We start from the raw sequence: 20024 nt of genomic DNA on the forward strand, positions 1-20024 counted from the left end.
GCATTTAGGAAGGAAAGTCCTATGCTCCAGGGCAAACAAAAAACCAAATAGGCTTTGTTAGCAAATTTATTTGTTGTGAAAAATTGTTTGTGAAACTAAGGTCTAGGACCCGTTGTGGTCTAAACGCACATCACACACCCAAGCGAGGATACGGAAATCTAAAATCATAAAAAGGAGCTTTGATTTAATTTTGACAAGAATCCCCAAATAATAGGGTAGTTGATTTTCTCTCAAATCTGGACGGCCAGATGAACGTCCGTAGTGAGTTTCTGACCTCTCTCAGATTTTGATGACAAACAACTCTGAATTTCTTCCTCTTTTAGTGAAGTTAACCACATATTGAAGTACGAACCAAGGGAATAGGGAACAGCGACTAAGAGATAGAAAGTGACTCTGAAGTAGTCCACCTTCCTTAGCCCCCAAACCCCAAATTAGGGAATTTGATTCAGATAGAGAAAACCTCTCAACAAAGTCAACCCTATCGTACATCCTAAACCCGTTGAAAAGGGGCCCTCGCATGAGACACATACACTGAAAGATACTTCCTCTTTTACCCTGTGATATTATCACAGTCCGAAGACAATTACACACAGGAGTAGCGATCTCTACTGTGTTAAAGGGAATCAATCCCTTTAGACACCAGAGTAGTCACAAAACGCATACCTCCTCTTTTACCCTGTGAAATCCTCACAGTCCGAAGACGAGCGCACCCACACCTACAGGAGTAGCGATCTCTACTGTGTTACGGGAGCCCCGTAGACACCAGAGTGGACACAAAACGCAACAACGTGAAAAACGTTGTCATTTTTGGATTCCAAAGTTTTCAAATGGTGTATGACATTACTATGCTACATAGCAATATGGTACATACAATTGCCTACATTCTGTAAAGCGCCATGATACATGTGTAATGTTTTGGTGCTATATAAGCACAATAAATTGAAATTGAAATTGAATTGATTTAGAATGTTGGGGGGAAGTGGGGGAGGGGGATAACCGTCCGGCTGACGGGACACTGTGCACTATGTGGTTTTAATCAGGGGCGTCATTAGGATGTCTCAACATGAGTGGTTTCAGTTTCTTTCACGCAGACGCACACACACACTGAATGAACACTCATACCACGACCACTTAATCGTATGCTTCTATGTTTGATGACGCCAAATTAGCAAGTATTTCCTGATTGGGGAAAAGTTTGCTTTCTTTTTTTCTATCGACCCGTGATTCCATGAACCATTCTGCCTATCAGAGAAGTGACAAAACCACTGGACATAGAGGAGGGAGGCAAAACCCCGGTAGGCTCATTCTTGCCTGCTTTAGCTGCGGTGTCTCACCCTCGGACTGTTTAGCTACCTAGCTTGTCAGGGTGCAGCGTTATCAGATGTGCACTCAGGGTCATTCTTGCTTTAGCTGCAGTTTCTCGCCCTCGGACTGTTTACCTACCTAGCTTGTCAGGGTGTAGCGTTATCAGATGTGCACTCAGGCTGCTCGCTGTAGAGTGATATTTCATTTGGGCCTTAGCCTTCATATTCTAAAAATTATGACATCGTTAGGCTACTTGTTATTTTTCCGTTTTCTGATGGAAATCCAAAAACGTTCCACACATCACTTAAATGGTCAGGAGTGGTGATCTTCGTGGTCCACACATCACTTCTTAAATGGTCAGGAGTGGTGATCTCTGTGGTCCACACATCACTTAAATGGTCAGGAGTGGTGATCTTCGTGGTCCACACATCACTTCTTAAATGGTCAGGAGTGGTGATCTCTGTGGTCCACACATCACTTAAATGGTCAGGAGTGGTGATCTTCGTGGTCCACACATCACTTCTTAAATGGTCAGGAGTGGTGATCTTCATGGTCCACACATCACTTCTTAAAAGCTCAGGAGTGGTGATCTTCATGGGTACATCGCTTTCTGCCATTTCTAAATTGCATCAAATGAGACAATAGCATTTCGATTTCACATATTCGCTAAATTTAGTTTGTGTGTGTGTGTGTGTGTGTGTGTGTGTGTGTGTGTGTGTGACTGTGTGTGTGAAGAGAGGCAGGAATGTTCTCCTGATGGAAGTTCTCCTCTTCTTCTCTAGGATGGAGGGTGCTAGCTCTAACAGGAGGCCTCCCTCCCCTACACCCACCCGTGTGTACATAGAGTGACTGGTCCATGGATCAAATAATCAACTTTAGAGGAGGAGACTCTTCTACTGGACAGTAAGATCTTCAGGCTATAGAATGTCATATGTGTGTGTGTGTTTAATGTAATGAGTTCATGTGTTTAATGTAATGATTTCATGTTCACACACACACACACACAAGGAACATACAGAGTAGACAAACATAAGCACACAGAAATAAGCACACATCACCTGCATATTAATCTGACCAGTGTGTGTGTTTGTGTTTGTGTGTGTACACATCACCTGTACTGCATATTAATCTGACCAGTGTGTGTGTTTGTGTTTGTGTGTGTACACATCACCTGTACTGCATATTAATCTGCTCATTTGGACTAGATGTGCTGGCCTCCCCCTATACCCAGACCCCCCCCACACAGACTTTGTTAAAGACAACAGGTTGTGTGTGTGTGTGTGTGTGTGTGTGTGTGGTGATGAGGTTAAAGACAACAGGTTGTGTGTGTGTGTGGTGATGAGGTTAAAGACAACAGGTTGTGTGTGTGTGTGTGGTGATGAGGTTAAAGACAACAGGTTGTGTGTGTGTGTGTGTGTGTGTGTATGTGTGTGTATGTGTGCGTGTGTGTGTGTGTGTGTGTGTGTGTTGAAAGTAATTGTAGGTGAATAATTACTTAAAATTAATCTTAGACTGGCGAACTCAGGAATCAAGTTTATTCTATTACAGGCAAAGAGGGTACAAAAAAAAAGGTCTATGTAGGCCTAGCCCAGGCCTAAAAGGCCTAGGTTGGCCTAGAGCCAACTACTCTCTTCCGCTCTACATCCTTAGTCTGACAATCCAAAATCTGATCTCATTTCAGTTTAGTTACTTTTAAATGTTTTAAACAAAGAACAAAATGGCGCCAAGAACAAGCCCACTTGATTGGTTCTACAGTTGGTATCAGACACACCTACTCACACCCACTTCACACCTATGAATTCTTGTCAGAATAGCATGAGGAGAGATATCATATATATCAGAAATATCACTTATAGAATGTTCCAAATATTCTCACAATCAAATCATTACAATCCTGGTACTGAGACTATCAGAATGATACCAGACATGAATACATTTACATTTCATGATACATGGATACATTATATCAAGGTAGCATCCTTTGTCTTGTGTAAGTGATAGGCCTTGAACCAGCACATTAGCATTCCATTGGGGGAGGGGATAGTGTCTTTGTTTAAAACCAAGATGGGTTACATGGCTAACTAAAAGTAGTCTTGAAGTTAAATTATTATCCATTTTAACCATACATTTTATTGCTATCAATTCCCCCTTTTCAAGTCTGAATGACTTGAAGTTTAAAATAAGATTCCATAACATGAGCCTTCTTGAACAATTTTACACATTTTTTTTTTTTTTTTATAAAGTCCATAATCAGTCCATAATCAATGTAAGTGGGTGCGTGAGCAAGGAAAGCAGCTTTCAGCATACACCCCTTCTTGTGTTTCTCTTCCATTGAAGAAGGGTCCTCTTATGAAACTTGAATGTGTCTGCATTGTTTCAGTGTAAGTGTATGCGAGTGCAAAGGGTGTGCATGGCAGGCCGCGTTCGGCGTGCACCCTTGTGTCAGTCCAAACAGTCCATGAACAATGGGCCATGAGTGTCTTTGATGATGCGGAGTGCGAGGCTGCTTTCGGCACCCCCTTTCGTTGCTTTCAGTCAGTCCAGTTTTGTTGCTTCCAGAGTCATGGCAGTTGCTTCTGCCACAGGTTCCGTTGGACCTGTGGTTCCTGAGTCTCGTCCAGTCTCGTCTCATGACTGGCCTGGCCCCCACCGCTGCTGCTGGCTGTACCTGAGCCCAGGGCAGAGTTGTCTGGTCCATCAATCTCGTCCAGTGGCATGGCCTGGTCTCCACGGCTGCTGCTCTGGCGTGGTAGCTGAGCCTGGTTGGTGGAGCCATTCGCCATCTTGAAAGGATCTTCTGATATGTTTGCTTAGTGGTAGTCGAAGACAAAGGCATGTCACACCTCCCTTTGTCCCTTCTGGCATGAAAGAGATTCTTGAGAGTGGATTCACAACAACTTTGAGAGACATTAGCATGAGTGTAAACAGAGTCAAACAGTGTCTCGTGAATGCAGATTCACAAGTCAACAACAGTATGCTAATGTATTCAGTTTCTCAATTGGAGACAGTCACACCTACAGCATGGGTCTTCTAACATAGCAGGGCTATTTATCTCCAAACAGAGACTACACATTTGCATCTATTGGCAAAAGGCCAATATAAAGAAAATAAATAAACTTTGGTTAAGTTTAGATGTTTAAAAGAAAAATAATCCACAGACTCACGTGGGTAGGGTACCCCTGCATGTCTTTTAAAGAGATTGTGCATTAGAAGTGAGGGTCAGTAAAACAAAACAGTAGACATTTAAAAAATGACCATTTGAGCAATAAAACCAGTAAACTTAGATGGTATTTCAAGTCAATACCATCTATCTCCCCCTTTTTATAGTTTCTTAACTATAACAGATTGTGATCCCAATATGAATGAAGAAAAGAAAATACACCACTAAAAACAAATAAAAAGTAATTTCAAACATAAAGAAACTCAAGTTGTGGGTATGAATTCAATTGAACATTTGCCCACATCAAACAAGGCGTAAACATGTAGCAAACATTTCCCATTGGCATACAAGCAAAAATAAAAAAAATATGTCTTAACATGTTAAACCCCAAAATGTGTCCCTTAAAAGATAAATTAAATGAAAGAAAGAAAATGGCTGAAATCAACAATGGTTTCCCATTATCACTCCTCTTAGGTTCATATCTCCCCAGTGAAGTTCCTTTTGTGTCCATGGGGGAGAAGCTGGGGGGTTGGTTATAGAATACAGTGATGCTAGGAACAAAGGCAGTGAGATAAGATAGCAAAAGGTGTGAAAACTTTTGACCCAAGAAAACAAAGAAGGACTTGAAACAAAAAATGGAAACAAACACATATAACGAAATAAACAAATTTCACACACACAGGGCCGGCCCACACGCGCATTCATTCATACTGGACACACAGACACACACAGCTCCATGGAGCTGGAGGACAACTTTAAACGGGCTGCAGGAAGAATTTCCTGCTTAAAAGAACAAAAGAAGTTTAGTCAAGCCTTTTCAGTTAGCTCATATTAGCTCACAAAGACATCTAGACGCCCCTAGCGGCAGCTAGTTAGCTCAGGCGTACTTAAAAGAGGCCTAACCATGCTCTCTTGAGCCTATGCTGTTTGAGCTTATGTTGTTTGCACACTTGAAAAAGATTACGACATGAATCCTGGATTCATCATCTGAGTGTAGATGTAGCCTAAAACAAAACACCACATCTACTCAAAAACAAAACAAGACTAGTGTTAGCTTAACACTTTGGATTCTAGCCGCTCATACGCTCTTGGTGATAAAAACAAAAAACAGCAGCGCCAAGTTCTGTCTAATATTCTGTTTTGGTAATGAAGGAATAAAAATGTTCTGTAAACAAAGAGGGGCATAAGCTACGTAGCTTCTTAGGACCTGACGTCCCTAAAACCGCGGAAAATAGATCGCTCACTATACCACAGTGATTAATATTGAGTTGCCTAGCACACTCGCGAATCTATTTACTCTTTATATCCAATAAAGAGGCTCTCTTCTGGATTGGGCTTCATAGAAGCTATTGTAATCCAGCACAAATAGGGCCATTTACAAAATATGGATTAATTCGTCTTGTGCGACGTTTTGCCAAAATCGGGGAAGCACAAATTTATGTCCACTATTAAATTACGGTTTTGCCAAAATATTGCCAAAATCGGGGAAGCACAATTTTGTGTCCACTATTAAGTTACGGTTTTGCCAAAATGTCTACTCACTCAGAATGCCTTTTCCGATATCTTAACGCCCGTTCCAAACTGTGGTTAGCAGGAACCGCCCGGGTTTACAGATCCACCTTCGTTCATCACCAAAGAAGAAATGCAGATAAAAAGCGTCCTTACCTGGGAGCTGACACCAAAGCGATGAGAAAAAGAAAAAAAAAAAAAAAACTGCGGCATCTTAGAATCAGCGACAAAAGTATATTATCTCGGTGGAACCTCCATGAAAGTAATTGTAGGTGAATAATTACTTAAAATTAATCTTAGACTGGCGAACTCAGGAATCAAGTTTATTCTATTACAGGCAAAGAGGGTACAAAAAAAAAGGTCTATGTAGGCCTAGCCCAGGCCTAAAAGGCCTAGGTTGGCCTAGAGCCAACTACTCTCTTCCGCTCTACATCCTTAGTCTGACAATCCAAAATCTGATCTCATTTCAGTTTAGTTACTTTTAAATGTTTTAAACAAAGAACAAAATGGCGCCAAGAACAAGCCCACTTGATTGGTTCTACAGTTGGTATCAGACACACCTACTCACACCCACTTCACACCTATGAATTCTTGTCAGAATAGCATGAGGAGAGATATCATATATATCAGAAATATCACTTATAGAATGTTCCAAATATTCTCACAATCAAATCATTACAATCCTGGTACTGAGACTATCAGAATGATACCAGACATGAATACATTTACATTTCATGATACATGGATACATTATATCAAGGTAGCATCCTTTGTCTTGTGTAAGTGATAGGCCTTGAACCAGCACATTAGCATTCCATTGGGGGAGGGGATAGTGTCTTTGTTTAAAACCAAGATGGGTTACATGGCTAACTAAAAGTAGTCTTGAAGTTAAATTATTATCCATTTTAACCATACATTTTATTGCTATCAGTGTGTGGTTAATGTAATGAGTTCATGTGGTGATGGAGGTTGTTCTCTGCTTGTTCTCTAGAGTAAGATCTGCTCCTGAGGAGGGGGGTGCTGCCTCTAACACCAGCCTCTCTGAGGAACAACACACCTGCCATGGAGCTATCAGGTGAGGTGTGTGTGTCTGTGTACGTGTATGGCACACTGGCTCATGGTAGTACAGTACATGTGTGTGTGTGCATGTGTGTTTTTGAATGGTCTTTAATCTTATGTGTGTGTGTATGCATGTGTGTTTCTTGTGTGTGTGTGTGTGTGTTTGTTTAAATGGTCTTTAATCTTCTTTTCACACACAGATATCAGCAGATCCACAGATCCCACCTTCAGAAGAAATTTAAGTGTCTGATTGAGGGAATCGCACAGCAGGGAGACACCAGACTCCTCCATGAGATCTACACAGACCTCTACATCACCGAGGGGGGAAGAGGAGAGGTCAATGATGAACATGAGGTCAGACAGATAGAGAGGGCATCCTGGAGAGAAGTAGCACAAGACACACCAATCAAATGCAGTGACGTCTTTATACACTTCCTGGAAGAGGAAAGATGCAGAAAAGAACGCTTCCTGGAAGATGAGGCAAAAACGAAGGGCACAGTCTTTGAGCCCAGACAATACGAACCCCTCAGAACAGTGCTGACAAAGGGAGTGGCTGGCATTGGAAAAACAGTCTCTGTGCAGAAGTTCATTCTGGACTGGGCTGAAGAAACAGCCAATCAGGATGTCCGCTTCATATTTCCTCTTCCTTTCCGGGAGCTGAACCTGATGAAGGAGAAGAAACTCAGTCTGGTGGATCTTATTCAGCACTTTTTCCCAGAAATCAAAGATCCCAGAGTCTTCTCCAGTTCAGAGCACAGAGTCATGTTCATCTTTGATGGTCTGGATGAGTGTCGACTTCCTCTAGATTTCCACTCCAACCCGAAGTGTTGTGATGTGACAGAGCCAGCCTCAGTGGACGTGCTGCTGACAAATCTCATCGAGGGGAATCTGCTTCCTTCTGCTCTCCTCTGGATCACCACCCGACCAGCAGCAGCCAATCAGATCCCTCCTGAGTGTGTAGCCCAGGTGACAGAAATAAGGGGATTCAATGACCCACAGAAAGATGAGTACTTCAGCAAGAGAATCAGGGATAAGAACCTGGCCAGCAGAACCATCACACACCTGAAGTCATCCAGGAGCCTCTTCATCATGTGCCACATTCCAGTCTTTTGCTGGATTTCAGCCACCGTTGTAGAGAAAACATCAAAAGATTCAGACAAAGTAGAAATGCCAAGGACTCTGACTCAAATGTACACTCACTTCCTGGTCATTCAGACAGGCATGAAACATGTCAAGTTCCCAGAGAGAAAAGAGACAGATGAAGAGGTGATTTTCAAACTGGGGAAACTGGCTTTCCAACAGCTGGAGAAAGGCAATCTGATCTTCTATGAGGAAGACCTGAGAGAGTGTGGCATTGACGTCACAGAAGCATCAGTGTACTCAGGAGTGTGTACTCAGATCTTCAGAGAGGAGGCTGCGCTGTACCAGGGGAAGGTGTTCAGCTTTGTGCATCTGAGCATCCAGGAGTTTCTTGCAGCTCTGTATGTGTTCCTCTGCTTCAGCAACAGACAGAGAAACATGCCTGACCAACAGCAAAGCTCTCAGCTCTCTGCTCTGTTCAGAGCTGCAACACTTCATGACCTACACAAGACTGCAGTGGACCTGGCCTTACAGAGTAAGAATGGACACCTGGACCTTTTCCTCCGCTTCCTTCTGGGCCTCTCACTGGAGTCCAATCAGAATCTCTTAAAGCACCTACTACCACAGAGCAGTAGCCAATCAAATAGCTCAGAGCAAACAGTCCAGTATGTCACACAGAAGATCAGAGATCAGAGTAGCTCAGACAGAAGGATCAACCTGTTCTACTGTCTGAATGAGCTGAATCACCATGCTGTAGTGGAACACAAAAAGAGTTCAGTAGATCTGCATGTAGAGATGCTCTTACCAGGACAGTGGGAGACTAAGACATTTGAGTTTAAGATGTCAGAGGAGCAGCTGGCTGAGTTTGACCTGCAGAAGTACATAAAGACACCAGAGGAAGACCAGACTGAACTCCTCAGTCCAGATGAAGTTCTTCAGAAGGTGCTGCCAGTGATCACAACATGCACATCAGCTGAGTAAGTAACACTGTGTGCACGTGTGTGTGTGTGTGTGTGTGTGTGTGTGTGCGTGTGTGGTAGTAGTGGTGTGGAGTGGAGATTCAAATAGTGTGTTTCTCCCAGGCTGAGTAAAGGCCCTGCTAAGGTGTAACACAGTGTGTGTGTGTATGTGTGTGTGTGTGTGTGTGTGATAGTAGTGGGGTGGTGATGGTGGCTCGGTAAAGGCCCTGCTAAGATGTAGGGAAAGACACCTGGAGCTAACTAACAGAAAACTGCATAGCATGTCCACTCGTTGCTAGAATGTAGGGTCATTTGGTATTGCAGCATAGCATGTCCACTCGTTGCTAGAGTGTAGGGTCATTTGGTATTGCATAGCATGTCCACTCGTTGCTAGAGTTTAGGTCCATGTGGTATTGCAGCATAGCATGTCCACTCGTTGCTAGAGTGTAGGGCAGGGGTCGGCAAATAGTGGCCCGCGGGCCAATTTTGGCCCGCCATCTATTCTATCTGGCCCGCGAGATGACGTTAATTTGCTGTTGAATGATTTTTTTTTTTAACCCTATGTTTTTAAAAAGAAAAAAAGGGCTACAGCAATCCCATCAATTTCAAAACATTTATTGAGGTCTAGATGATAGTCCTACTAAAGTGACAAAACAACAGGTGGAACATCCTTGCAGTTATCCATGACGCACAGGTTGGAACGGTATTGGCACGCGAGTGCGCGTAATCTTGTGCAAAAAAAAAAAAAAAAAAGTGTCCTGTCTCCCTCTTCCAGTGGGCAAGGTCAAAAATAGCCTATGTTTCGTTAAATTAATAGGCTTGGCATTAATAAATGCAGGCAGGCTCAACACATACCTCTGCTTCCATTCTTCTTTGTAGGTCCTGCATTCTGAATCAATTTTTCTTTTCAAGGCTTTTGACAATGACATTTTGCATCGATAACTAGCATATAGCAATGTTCAGCTAATCATTTACACGTCATCCAAAAGAATAATATTTGTATACATTAGTTACGGCAAGTTGCTAGGCAAGTCGCCTGTTTCATGAGAGACGACAGGAGATGCAGCAGGCGGCATAAAAACAGCGCACATAAGCAAATAAATGTTTTTAATGGAATTAAATTAAATGCATTTTAAAAGTTAGATGATGTTTATTTTAATATAATATAATAATTCATAATTTAAATAGTAGGCCTATAACCCCCCCCCCCCCCCCCCTAGAGTGTAGGGTCATGTGGTATTGCAGCATAGCATGTCCACTCGTTGCTAGAATGTAGGGTCATGTGGTATTGCAGCATAGCATGTCCACTCGTTGCTAGAATGTAGGGTCATGTGGTATTGCAGCATAGCATGTCCACTCGTTGCTAGAGTGTAGGGTCATGTGGTATTGCAGCATAGCATGTCCACTCGTTGCTAGAATGTAGGGTCATGTGGTATTGCAGCATAGCATGTCCACTCGTTGCTAGAGTGTATGTGGTATTGCCAGTGTTGGGTATCGTTACTTTTGAAAGTAGTTAGTTACGTTACTACGTTACTATCAATTAAAAGTAATCCGTTACGTTACTACGTTACCTATAAATAAAAGTAATGCGTTAGAGTACTCGTGCGTTACCAACAATTAAAACGCGTTTGGGGTGCGTCTCCGCCTGCAGCAGCAACACACATCCTCCTTTAGATGCACCGACAGTGCTGACTGTTTATGAATCAATCATGAACCTAACTGTAGGATAATGACAGGAAAGACAGTCAGCATATTGCACGTTTTATTTAACAGGCATTCATCCTTTGAGAATTAGAACAGCTTCCATGAATAGCATATACCGGCAATAGGCAGAGTAATAGCCAACCTGGTCTCATTAGGGAAACGTTCCCCTGGGAACGTTTTTGCAAACCCAGCCAAACGTTCCAACAGACACGTTTCTGAGGTGCAAACTAGCCAAGCAACCCAGCGGGGGTGCTAAAGAGAGACGTTTAGACGTTGTTTACTAGTTAGGTCTGGTCAAACTAAATTGTAGCTTACACAAGCTCAGCAGTATTCTTTGGTTAGCAAACCAAAGTTTTGGATTAATAGTGCCTATATCTCGCTACGTTTCACAAAATATAAGGGCACAAACCCTGAACTGCCGTCTATGATTAGCTGCCACATCTTGGTGGGGTTTTTTTTTCGCGAGCACCCCAGGGGATTTTAGCTCAGTTGTCAACACACTCGACTTCCGCTCCGAGGGGCAGCTGTTCACAGGTTCGAATCCGGCTGTGTGCTGAGTCTGGTCTTCGTCGCAAGCCCAGTCTGCGTAGCCTGGTCCTCTGGTCTTCGTGCGTTGGGTTGAATTGCACGGCTCGGCCCTGCACACAGCCGGATTCGAACCTGCGAACAGCTGAGTTTTAAGAAACTTAAATACATGCATGCTTACCATTTTGTGTTTATTGATTGAAAATAAAAAATCATAATCACAAAAAAAAAAAAAAGAAATCATTAAGGCTACATTGACAAACTCTTAACCGTGAGCTGCCTGTATATTCTCTGATTCTGATATTTACAGATATCTAGGCGATGTAAGCACAGCTCAGTTTTAAGAAATGCTTAAAGCCGAAAGACCATGTTGAATTTTGCTTCAATTTATTTCAAAACCGGATTACTCTGGGACAGCTAACTATACACGGAAATGCATTACACCTTTGTGTTTGGTAAGGTCTGTTTATTCTGATATATGGTTTGTCATGTGTTGCGTGAAGAGTGTAGGCCTACGAGATTCCACCAAGACGAATGGATGTGGAGATGTGCGCAGAGAATAATTGTTAAATCGCTTGAAGTTATTTTTCTCACGAACTGTTTATCACAGCAAATAGTGGCTAGCTAGCACCGTTTAAAAGCTGAGAAAAGGCTCTTTCATGTGACACATGTGTGATGAGTAGCCTACTTCTCAAGGAGTTCAACAGAGAAGAATGGGTGAATTTGGACGCACTTCATATGCCTTGTAGTGAAGTGAAGCTGAAGCGCGGAGACTGCGGCTCACTGGTAGTTATTATAGGTAACTTCAAATCAGCGCGATTTACCCTTATAGGCTACTGCACATTACAAGATCTGTACGAGATGATCCGCAGCACTGAAGTGAGAAATGATTTAACTATTTGTGTAGTGCACATACTACTTGAGGCCTCTGACAGAGGAAGCATAGCATGTCCCCTGGTGTAGGGCCATGTGGTATTGCATAGCATGTCCCCATGTGGTATTGCATAGCATGTCCACTCGTTGCTAGGATGTAGGGCCATGTGGTATTGCATAGCATGTCCACTCGTTGCTAGGATGTAGGGCCATGTGGTATTGCATAGCATGTCCACTCGTTGCTAGGATGTAGGGCCATGTGGTATTGCATAGCATGTCCACTCGTTGCTAGGATGTAGGGCCATGTGGTATTGCATAGCATGTCCACTCGTTGCTAGGATGTAGGGCCATGTGGTATTGCATAGCATGTCCACTCGTTGCTAGGATGTAGGGCCATGTGGTATTGCATAGCATGTCCCCTCGTTGCTAGGATGTAGGGCCATGTGGTATTGCATAGCATGTCCAATCGTTGCTAGAATGTAGGGCCATGTGGTATTGCATAGCATGTCCCCTGGTGTAGGGCCATGTGGTATTGCATAGCATGTCCAATCGTTGCTAGGATGTAGGGCCATGTGGTATTGCATAGCATGTCCACTCGTTGCTAGGATGTAGGGCCATGTGGTATTGCATAGCATGTCCCCTGGTGTAGGGCCATGTGGTATTGCATAGCATGTCCCCTGGTGTAGGGCCATGTGGTATTGCATAGCATGTCCAATCGTTGCTAGAATGTAGGGCCATGTGGTATTGCATAGCATGTCCAATCGTTGCTAGGATGTAGGGCCATGTGGTATTGCATAGCATGTCCAATCGTTGCTAGGATGTAGGGCCATGTGGTATTGCATAGCATGTCCACTCGTTGCTAGGATGTAGGGCCATGTGGTATTGCATAGCATGTCCAATCGTTGCTAGGATGTAGGGCCATGTGGTATTGCATAGCATGTCCACTCGTTGCTAGGATGTAGGGCCATGTGGTATTGCATAGCATGTCCACTCGTTGCTAGGATGTAGGGCCATGTGGTATTGCATAGCATGTCCAATCGTTGCTAGAATGTAGGGCCATGTGGTATTGCATAGCATGTCCAATCGTTGCTAGAATGTAGGGCCATGTGGTATTGCATAGCATGTCCAATCGTTGCTAGAATGTAGGGTCATTTGGTATTGTCTATGGGATGGGATGAATTCCTCCATAATGAGAATTTCAACTACATTGTTATATTGTGATGCATTGGAGTAGGAACAAGCAGGGGGGACCAAAATGACAATTGGGGGGAAGGGGTCAATGTGTGTGTGTGTGTGTGTGGGACAGTGTTGCCAACTCTCGCGAGACAAATAAGCAACTCTCACCTCAAAAAGAAGCCCAAAAGAAGCCCAATGCTGCTTTAACCTGTCACAGCCTTAACAGCGCCTATTTGTATAATGAGTGAAGCAATTACTTTCCAAAGCCACAACTATCATTTATTTCACATTGTATTAAAACATTTGCCCCCCAAAAATTAGGCTAAATTAAACTCATTGCAAATTAAACTCATTGCAAACAACATAGGCTACACATTCGCACACGTGTGTGTGTGAGAGAGAGGTGTGTATTCCTTCCTGTGTGGTTTATTACGAATATGAATCAAACCGTAACAATAAAAAAAAAATCAACAATAAAAAAGTGGACCAATAGGCCTAGCCCACATGGCAATTATTACCCTGGCCTTTATTTGTTCGAATAAACGATGCCCCTGGCTATTATCAGAGGCCCGGCTATAGAATATAATCTCGGCCATAATTTGAGGATTTACTGTATGGCCATAGGATCTGCTGAGTATTCAGGGTATAACCTACATTGAAGACAGGTATTTTCTACTCCTGCATTTGTGAAAATAATTCCGTTCACACTGATGATGAAAACAGCCATAGACCTGAACTCATTGATCAGACAGGTGACCAAATTCCAAACCAACAAGGGAACAGCGTGAAGCAATGCAAAACGCCGCAAAAGCCTTGGACAGCTGTAGCGATAGTCTGGAAAAAGAATAATAGTTTTAGATGTGCAAACTGTTACAAGGGAAGTATATAGGCCTAGGCCTACGCAAATTTTCATTCAGCTTTGCGCAAGAAAGGCTGGTGAAACACGGAGTTCTCAGGTCTCGCCTGTTTTCTCGCATTGTCCTGACCCTTGTTCTGACTTAGACCTACCCTTAAATTGATTATTGTGACTTAATTTGAGCAAAGTAAGAGTCTGCAAATGGCACCCTCAAATATCATGCTAGAAAAGTTCCATCAGCGCTGGCGCTCGTTTGGCATGGTTGATGCGCGCAAAGGTTTGGCCCGACCGGCATTTCAGAATGTCATTTCAAGACAGCTCGTTTACCTGGAAAAGTCGGAATACTATGACGTCTTTTGCCGGGATGGAGAACAACTCCAGTCCACGCAGAGCAGAACAAGGATGTGCCTACATATATGTGTTATAAGAACTCTTATTAGCCCGCGCTGCCATTCTTAGACTGACCGGCTGTGCGCAATTTACAGCCAATTGCATGGGCAGCCCCTTTGACAGCACGTCAGTCCATAATTCTTTGAATTCGCCTTACTGTCGCTTAATGTCACGATGTAGGCAAACGACCATGCATGGAAATAAATAGGTTAGACAGTCCAACAGGTTGTTCAAATGAAAATTTTAGGCTATGGTATATGGGCGATTGATTAGGATAGGCCTATGCGCAAATTGGAATAGCTGTTAATTTAACCTATGAAGCGTTTTACCAATAAAAAATAAAACATCCAGAAACAAATTTTCTATTAACTCTGCGCTCATGATGAGTATGATAGAAATTTCATACAAACTAAATTGGAGTCGTTTAAGCAAAGTTATTGCAGAGTTAAGGACATCATTGGCAGTGAAGCACAACACGATGATGAAACGTCTCGAAAATCGCCTCTGATTATCACACACATCACAGTCTACCCTGATAGCATAGGCCATATCAAAGTCCTTTTAGGCAAGTCCCTCCACTCGGCGGCCATTTGACAACGCTTTTTGGGCACTCGTCGGGCATCCATTTCGGCAGAAATGCGCGTGCGCAAGGCTTCACGACACCAATCTTGCTCCAGCGGCGAGATCACAACACATGATTGGCACGATGTCTTCACAACACACCATATGATTGGCTCAATGTATTCACATGTCGACGTTTTGCCGAGGAAGGGGTGGGATATGTGTAGACAACGGCCATATTGGCGTGACAAACTAGCCCCATGCATTTCTATGGAGTATTTTTTGAGTGCTGTGTCTCCACATTAGAAAGTCTCTGGCCATATAGGCAAAATCTTAGGTGAATGAGGGATATAGTCTACAGGCTGCATTGTCTCACTGGATTCGCTCACACAGGCTCAGACGAAACATGCGTCGTCCTCTCCCGACCCATCAGTTCGTGCGTTGTAGGCCTATGTGCAATCTGGAAGTCAGGGAGAGGACCAAGCAAACAGCTTCGAAAACCTCACAAACAAACTATGCCTGGAATTAATGTTCCAGTCAATTGAAATGTAAAAAAACCGAGTCGCGTATTATTTTTATTTTTAAGCAACCACGTTTTCAAAAGCAAGCCCAAAAAACCGCAACCCGCGACTCCACATTTTTCCAAGTGACTTTCTGTAAAAACAAGCCCAAAGTCGCGTATTATAAGCGGACTTGGCAACTATGGTGTGGGAGTGTGTGTGTGTGAGAGTGTGTGTGTGTGTAAATATAAGCTGTACTTCCTGAGGTGTGTGTCTGGAATGCCAGTAATCCAATCCAATCCACTTTATTTATATAGCACAGTTTAAACAAACTAAAATAAATAAAATAAAAACTAACTAAAATAAATGTAAAAAATAAAAGTAAAAAGAGATAAAAACTAAAATAAACCACTGAAATCCAATAAATAAAATAAAATAAAATATAAATATAAATATAATATATATATAAGCCCACATAACACATCAACACACTACCTGCCCACATAACACATCAACACACTACCTGCCCACATAACACATCTACACACTACCTGCCCACATAACACATCAACACACTACCTGCCCACATAACACATCAACACACTACCTGCCCACATAACACCTCAACACACTACCTGCCCACATAACACCTCAACACACTACCTGCCCACATAACACCTCAACACACTACCTGCCCACATAACACATCAACACACTACCTGCCCACATAACACATCAACACACTACCTGCCCACATAACACATCAACACACTACCTGCCCACATAACACATCAACACACTACCTGGGGTTAAAAGCCAGAGAAAAGAGGTGAGTTTTAAGATGGGACTTAAAAAGAGACAGTATAGTATAGTATATATACTTTTTTGATCCCATGAGGGAAATTTGGTCTCTGCATTTAACCCAATCGGTGAATTAGTGAAACACACTCAGCACACAGTGAACACACAGTGAGGTGAAGCACACACTAATCCCGGCACAGTGAGCTGCCTGCTTCAACAGCGGCGCTCGGGGAGCAGTGAGGGGTTAGGTGCCTTGCTCAAGGGCACTTCAGCTGCGGCCCACTGGTCGGGGCTCGAACCGGCAACCCTCCGGTTACAAGTCCAGAGTGCTAACCAGTGGGCCACGGCTGCCCCAAATCACAGTGAAGGGGCCTGTCTGTGAAAGGGCAGATTGTTCCATAGTTTTGGAGCTGCAACGGCAAAAGCTTGTTCCCCTCTAGATTTTAGCCTGGCTCTGGGCTCTGTCAGGAGCAGCTGGTCAGCTGACCTGAGAGAGCGGCTGGAAGTGTATGGGTGGAGCAGCTCAGAAAGGTAAGGTGGGGAAAGGCCATGCAAGGAGCAAGCAAAGCAAATAAAAGAGTTTTAAAATGAATTCTAAAATGGACAGGCAACCAGTGGAGCGAAGCTAAAATAGGTGAAATGTGCTCAAACTTTCGTGTGCTAGTTAAAAGACGGGCAGCAGCATTTTGTACCAGTTGCAGACGAGCAACGGAGGACCCGCTAACCCCCATATAAAGTGCATTGCAGTAATCCAGCCGGGTTGTCACAAAGGCGTGGATTGCTGTTTCAAAGTGCTGTTTTTGAAGGACTGGTTTAATTTTTGCCAGCTGCCTGAACTGGAAAAAGCTTGATTTTACCACAGATTTAATCTGGCTGTCAAATTTAAGGTCAGAGTCCACTTTTACCCCCAAATTTGTCATGATTGGCTTGTGGTACTGTGCTAACAAACCCAGATCAACCAGGGGGGTCACAGAAGTACCACCAAAGACCATGACTTCAGTCTTTTTTTCATTAAAATTTAAAAAGTTAAGAGACATCCAGGCTTTAACCCTCTAGGCGCCACTGTCGAGTTTACTCGACAAGATGAGGTACTGAATAAAACGGCCGATTTAGTCAAATAGGGTGTCATATTTCGTTCAACCTCCACTCCACTAAATGGCAGACATGTCATACGTCATCCCCGAGTCCGAAAAAGGTCATGCTTTAAACAAAACTTTTGAGCTACAGCGCATTGAATCAGTGCGTGCAATACCGGAGCTAGTGTGCGTGTGAGCCACTTTGTCAGAGCGATATTGTCAACGTCAGCGAGTATTTGCATTAGATTATCGTCTAATGGCATCAAAAAAGTTTACCTGAAATGAAGTGTTGGATCTTCTATTCGCGGACCCTGATTCTGAAGGGGAATATCTGCCTTCAGAAAATGACGGTGATTTGTTTAGTGAGGCTTCAGATGCGTCCCTGCCTTGCAATGATGCAGCTGGACAAAGTGAGAGTTTACTCCATAGTTTAGCTTACACCAAGCACAAACGTTGAATCGTTTGCCCAATGTCACTGGTGGGAATAATGTTTCACGGGTTCGGAGTGTTCATCGGGAAGTTAGCAGGGTGTTAGTGGTGTGGCGAACGAGGCTGGAGGTAGCCTAATGTCCATAGCGCTAGCTTCTGTCTTCTGAACGTGTGCCTCTCCACAATCGCGGCGACAGTAACGTGGTGGAGCCTTTTTCTAATGCCACTGGGTATGTTAGACGAGGTCGAAGTGATCATAGGACAGTTAGGGGGGAACGTAGAGGCAGTGTGGGGAGTCGCAATGAGAATGGCAGTAGGCCTAGTCCGAGCTGCGCAAATTCTCTCCACTCGGCGCGCGCGAGGCAGATCTGGCCATGCTGCTCGCATGGTGGAGGTGGTGACACGGGGCAGGAGAGCCATTAGGTCATGCATAGTCTATCACAAGATGATGGGAATGCCGGCCCTGTATGGATAGGGATAGGGAGTCATTATCTCTACAGCAAAAGGCCTGTTACATAAAAAAAAAATGTCAGCCATTTATTAGTAATGATTTACACTGTTGATTTGCTATCTATTTCCCTGATCATTTAGGACATACACTGTGTTCCTTTTTGTGTGTTCATGTCCTTGTGATGTGTGTGTCTTTGTCAGCTAAGAAAAAAAACAAAAAAACATCAACAAAAACAACAAAAAGAAAACAAATACTAACATTGTCTCTTTTCTTGTCTCGTCATCTCACTCCTGATCTGTGCCTTGCCGTGGCAAATGAGCTTTTGAACGAAACAGGTCTTGTCTACTTGTGTTTGTGTGTCATCTGAATAATATATATGTGACCCATACATGGAATCAGAGTGCCTACTGTATGTAGTAAATGGAAAATCTCTACAGCAAAAGGCCAGTCTACCGCTACATGCATTTGGTTTGTTTCTGCCATTTATTAGTAATGATTTACACAGTTTGTTCACTACTTACTATTTACCTGAGCATTCAGTATTGTGCAATATAGCATACAGAAGGTGAGGGACATTTTGGGGGGAAAGAAGTGGTGCATTTTATCATTCAAACATGCGACTTTTCATGAAAATTCTATAATCCAGGATGGCCGCCACCATATGATGTCATACTATGCAAATTAGATATAAACATTTAATCTCTACATAAACTTTGGGTCATCCTTAATATTTCTCTAATTTACAGAAAGTCTCTATCTCTAATCACTTTTAAGATATAGCCTTTTGAAATGAAGATGTCAAAATTGATTGTTTCGGAAAAAAACCTCTGGCGCCTAATGGGTTAATGTCATGTAGGCACTCAAGCAATGGCTTAATACTGTAAGCATCTGACTTTTTAAGAGCGACATAAATCTGTTTGTCATCCGCATAGCAATAAAAAGAAATGCCGTGTTTCCTGAGAATTGAACCAAGGGGGAGAATATAGAGAGAAAATAAAAGAGGGCCAAGCACAGAGCCTTGTGGTACCCCATATGAGAGGAGGACAGTGGAGGACACAGAGTCACCAACACTAACACAGAAGGTTCGATATGACAGGTAGGACCTGAACCATTCCAGAGCTGTGCCTCTGATACCCACCCACTGCTCCAAACGGGCAATTTCATGGTCCACTGTATCAAAAGCAACAGTCAGATCAAGCAGTACAAGGACAACGCAGTGAGTCAGTAGCTAAAAAGATGTCATTAAAAACTCTTAAAAGCGCTGATTCTGTGCTGTGCAATGTTTTAAAGCTAGATTGGAAGATCTCAATAATATTTTGCTCATTTAAAAAGTCCATGAGCTGGGAATACACAATCTTTTCTAAGATTTTAGACAGAAATGGCAATTTGAATATCGGCCTGAAGTTTGCCAAAACAGTAGAATCCAGCCCAGGTTTTTTTAACAACAGTTGCACAACGACATGTTTAAAATTACCTGGAACCACTCCAGAGGTCAGACTGCTATTAATAACTGCAGTAACAGTCTGAAAAACCTCCTTAAGAAGTCGGGGAGGACATTATCAACTGGCAAGCCTGAGGGACACTGAAGGGTCAATGGCAGGTGGTGAAAT

The 20024-nt window shown here is 43.1% G+C and overlaps 1 protein-coding gene across 1 annotated transcript in view; it reads left to right on the forward strand.

Annotated features, from left to right (window-relative positions):
- Positions 1-7382: 7382 nt before the first annotated feature.
- The window catches only part of LOC143117366 (protein NLRC3-like), a 30785-nt gene continuing 18143 nt past the window's right edge, over positions 7383-20024 (forward strand). The window contains exons 1-2 of the mRNA XM_076279058.1: positions 7383-7387; positions 7564-9090. Coding sequence (XP_076135173.1) covers positions 7383-7387; positions 7564-9090 — 1532 coding nt within the window. The remainder of the gene's footprint in view (positions 7388-7563; positions 9091-20024) is intronic.

Source organism: Alosa pseudoharengus, unplaced genomic scaffold (genome assembly GCF_046254945.1).
Source record: "Alosa pseudoharengus isolate Yale_2024_CS ecotype anadromous, Long Island Sound unplaced genomic scaffold, YU_APseudo_1.1 YU_APseudo_1.1_scf_1, whole genome shotgun sequence".
NCBI classification, from domain to species: Eukaryota; Metazoa; Chordata; class Actinopteri; order Clupeiformes; family Clupeidae; genus Alosa; species Alosa pseudoharengus.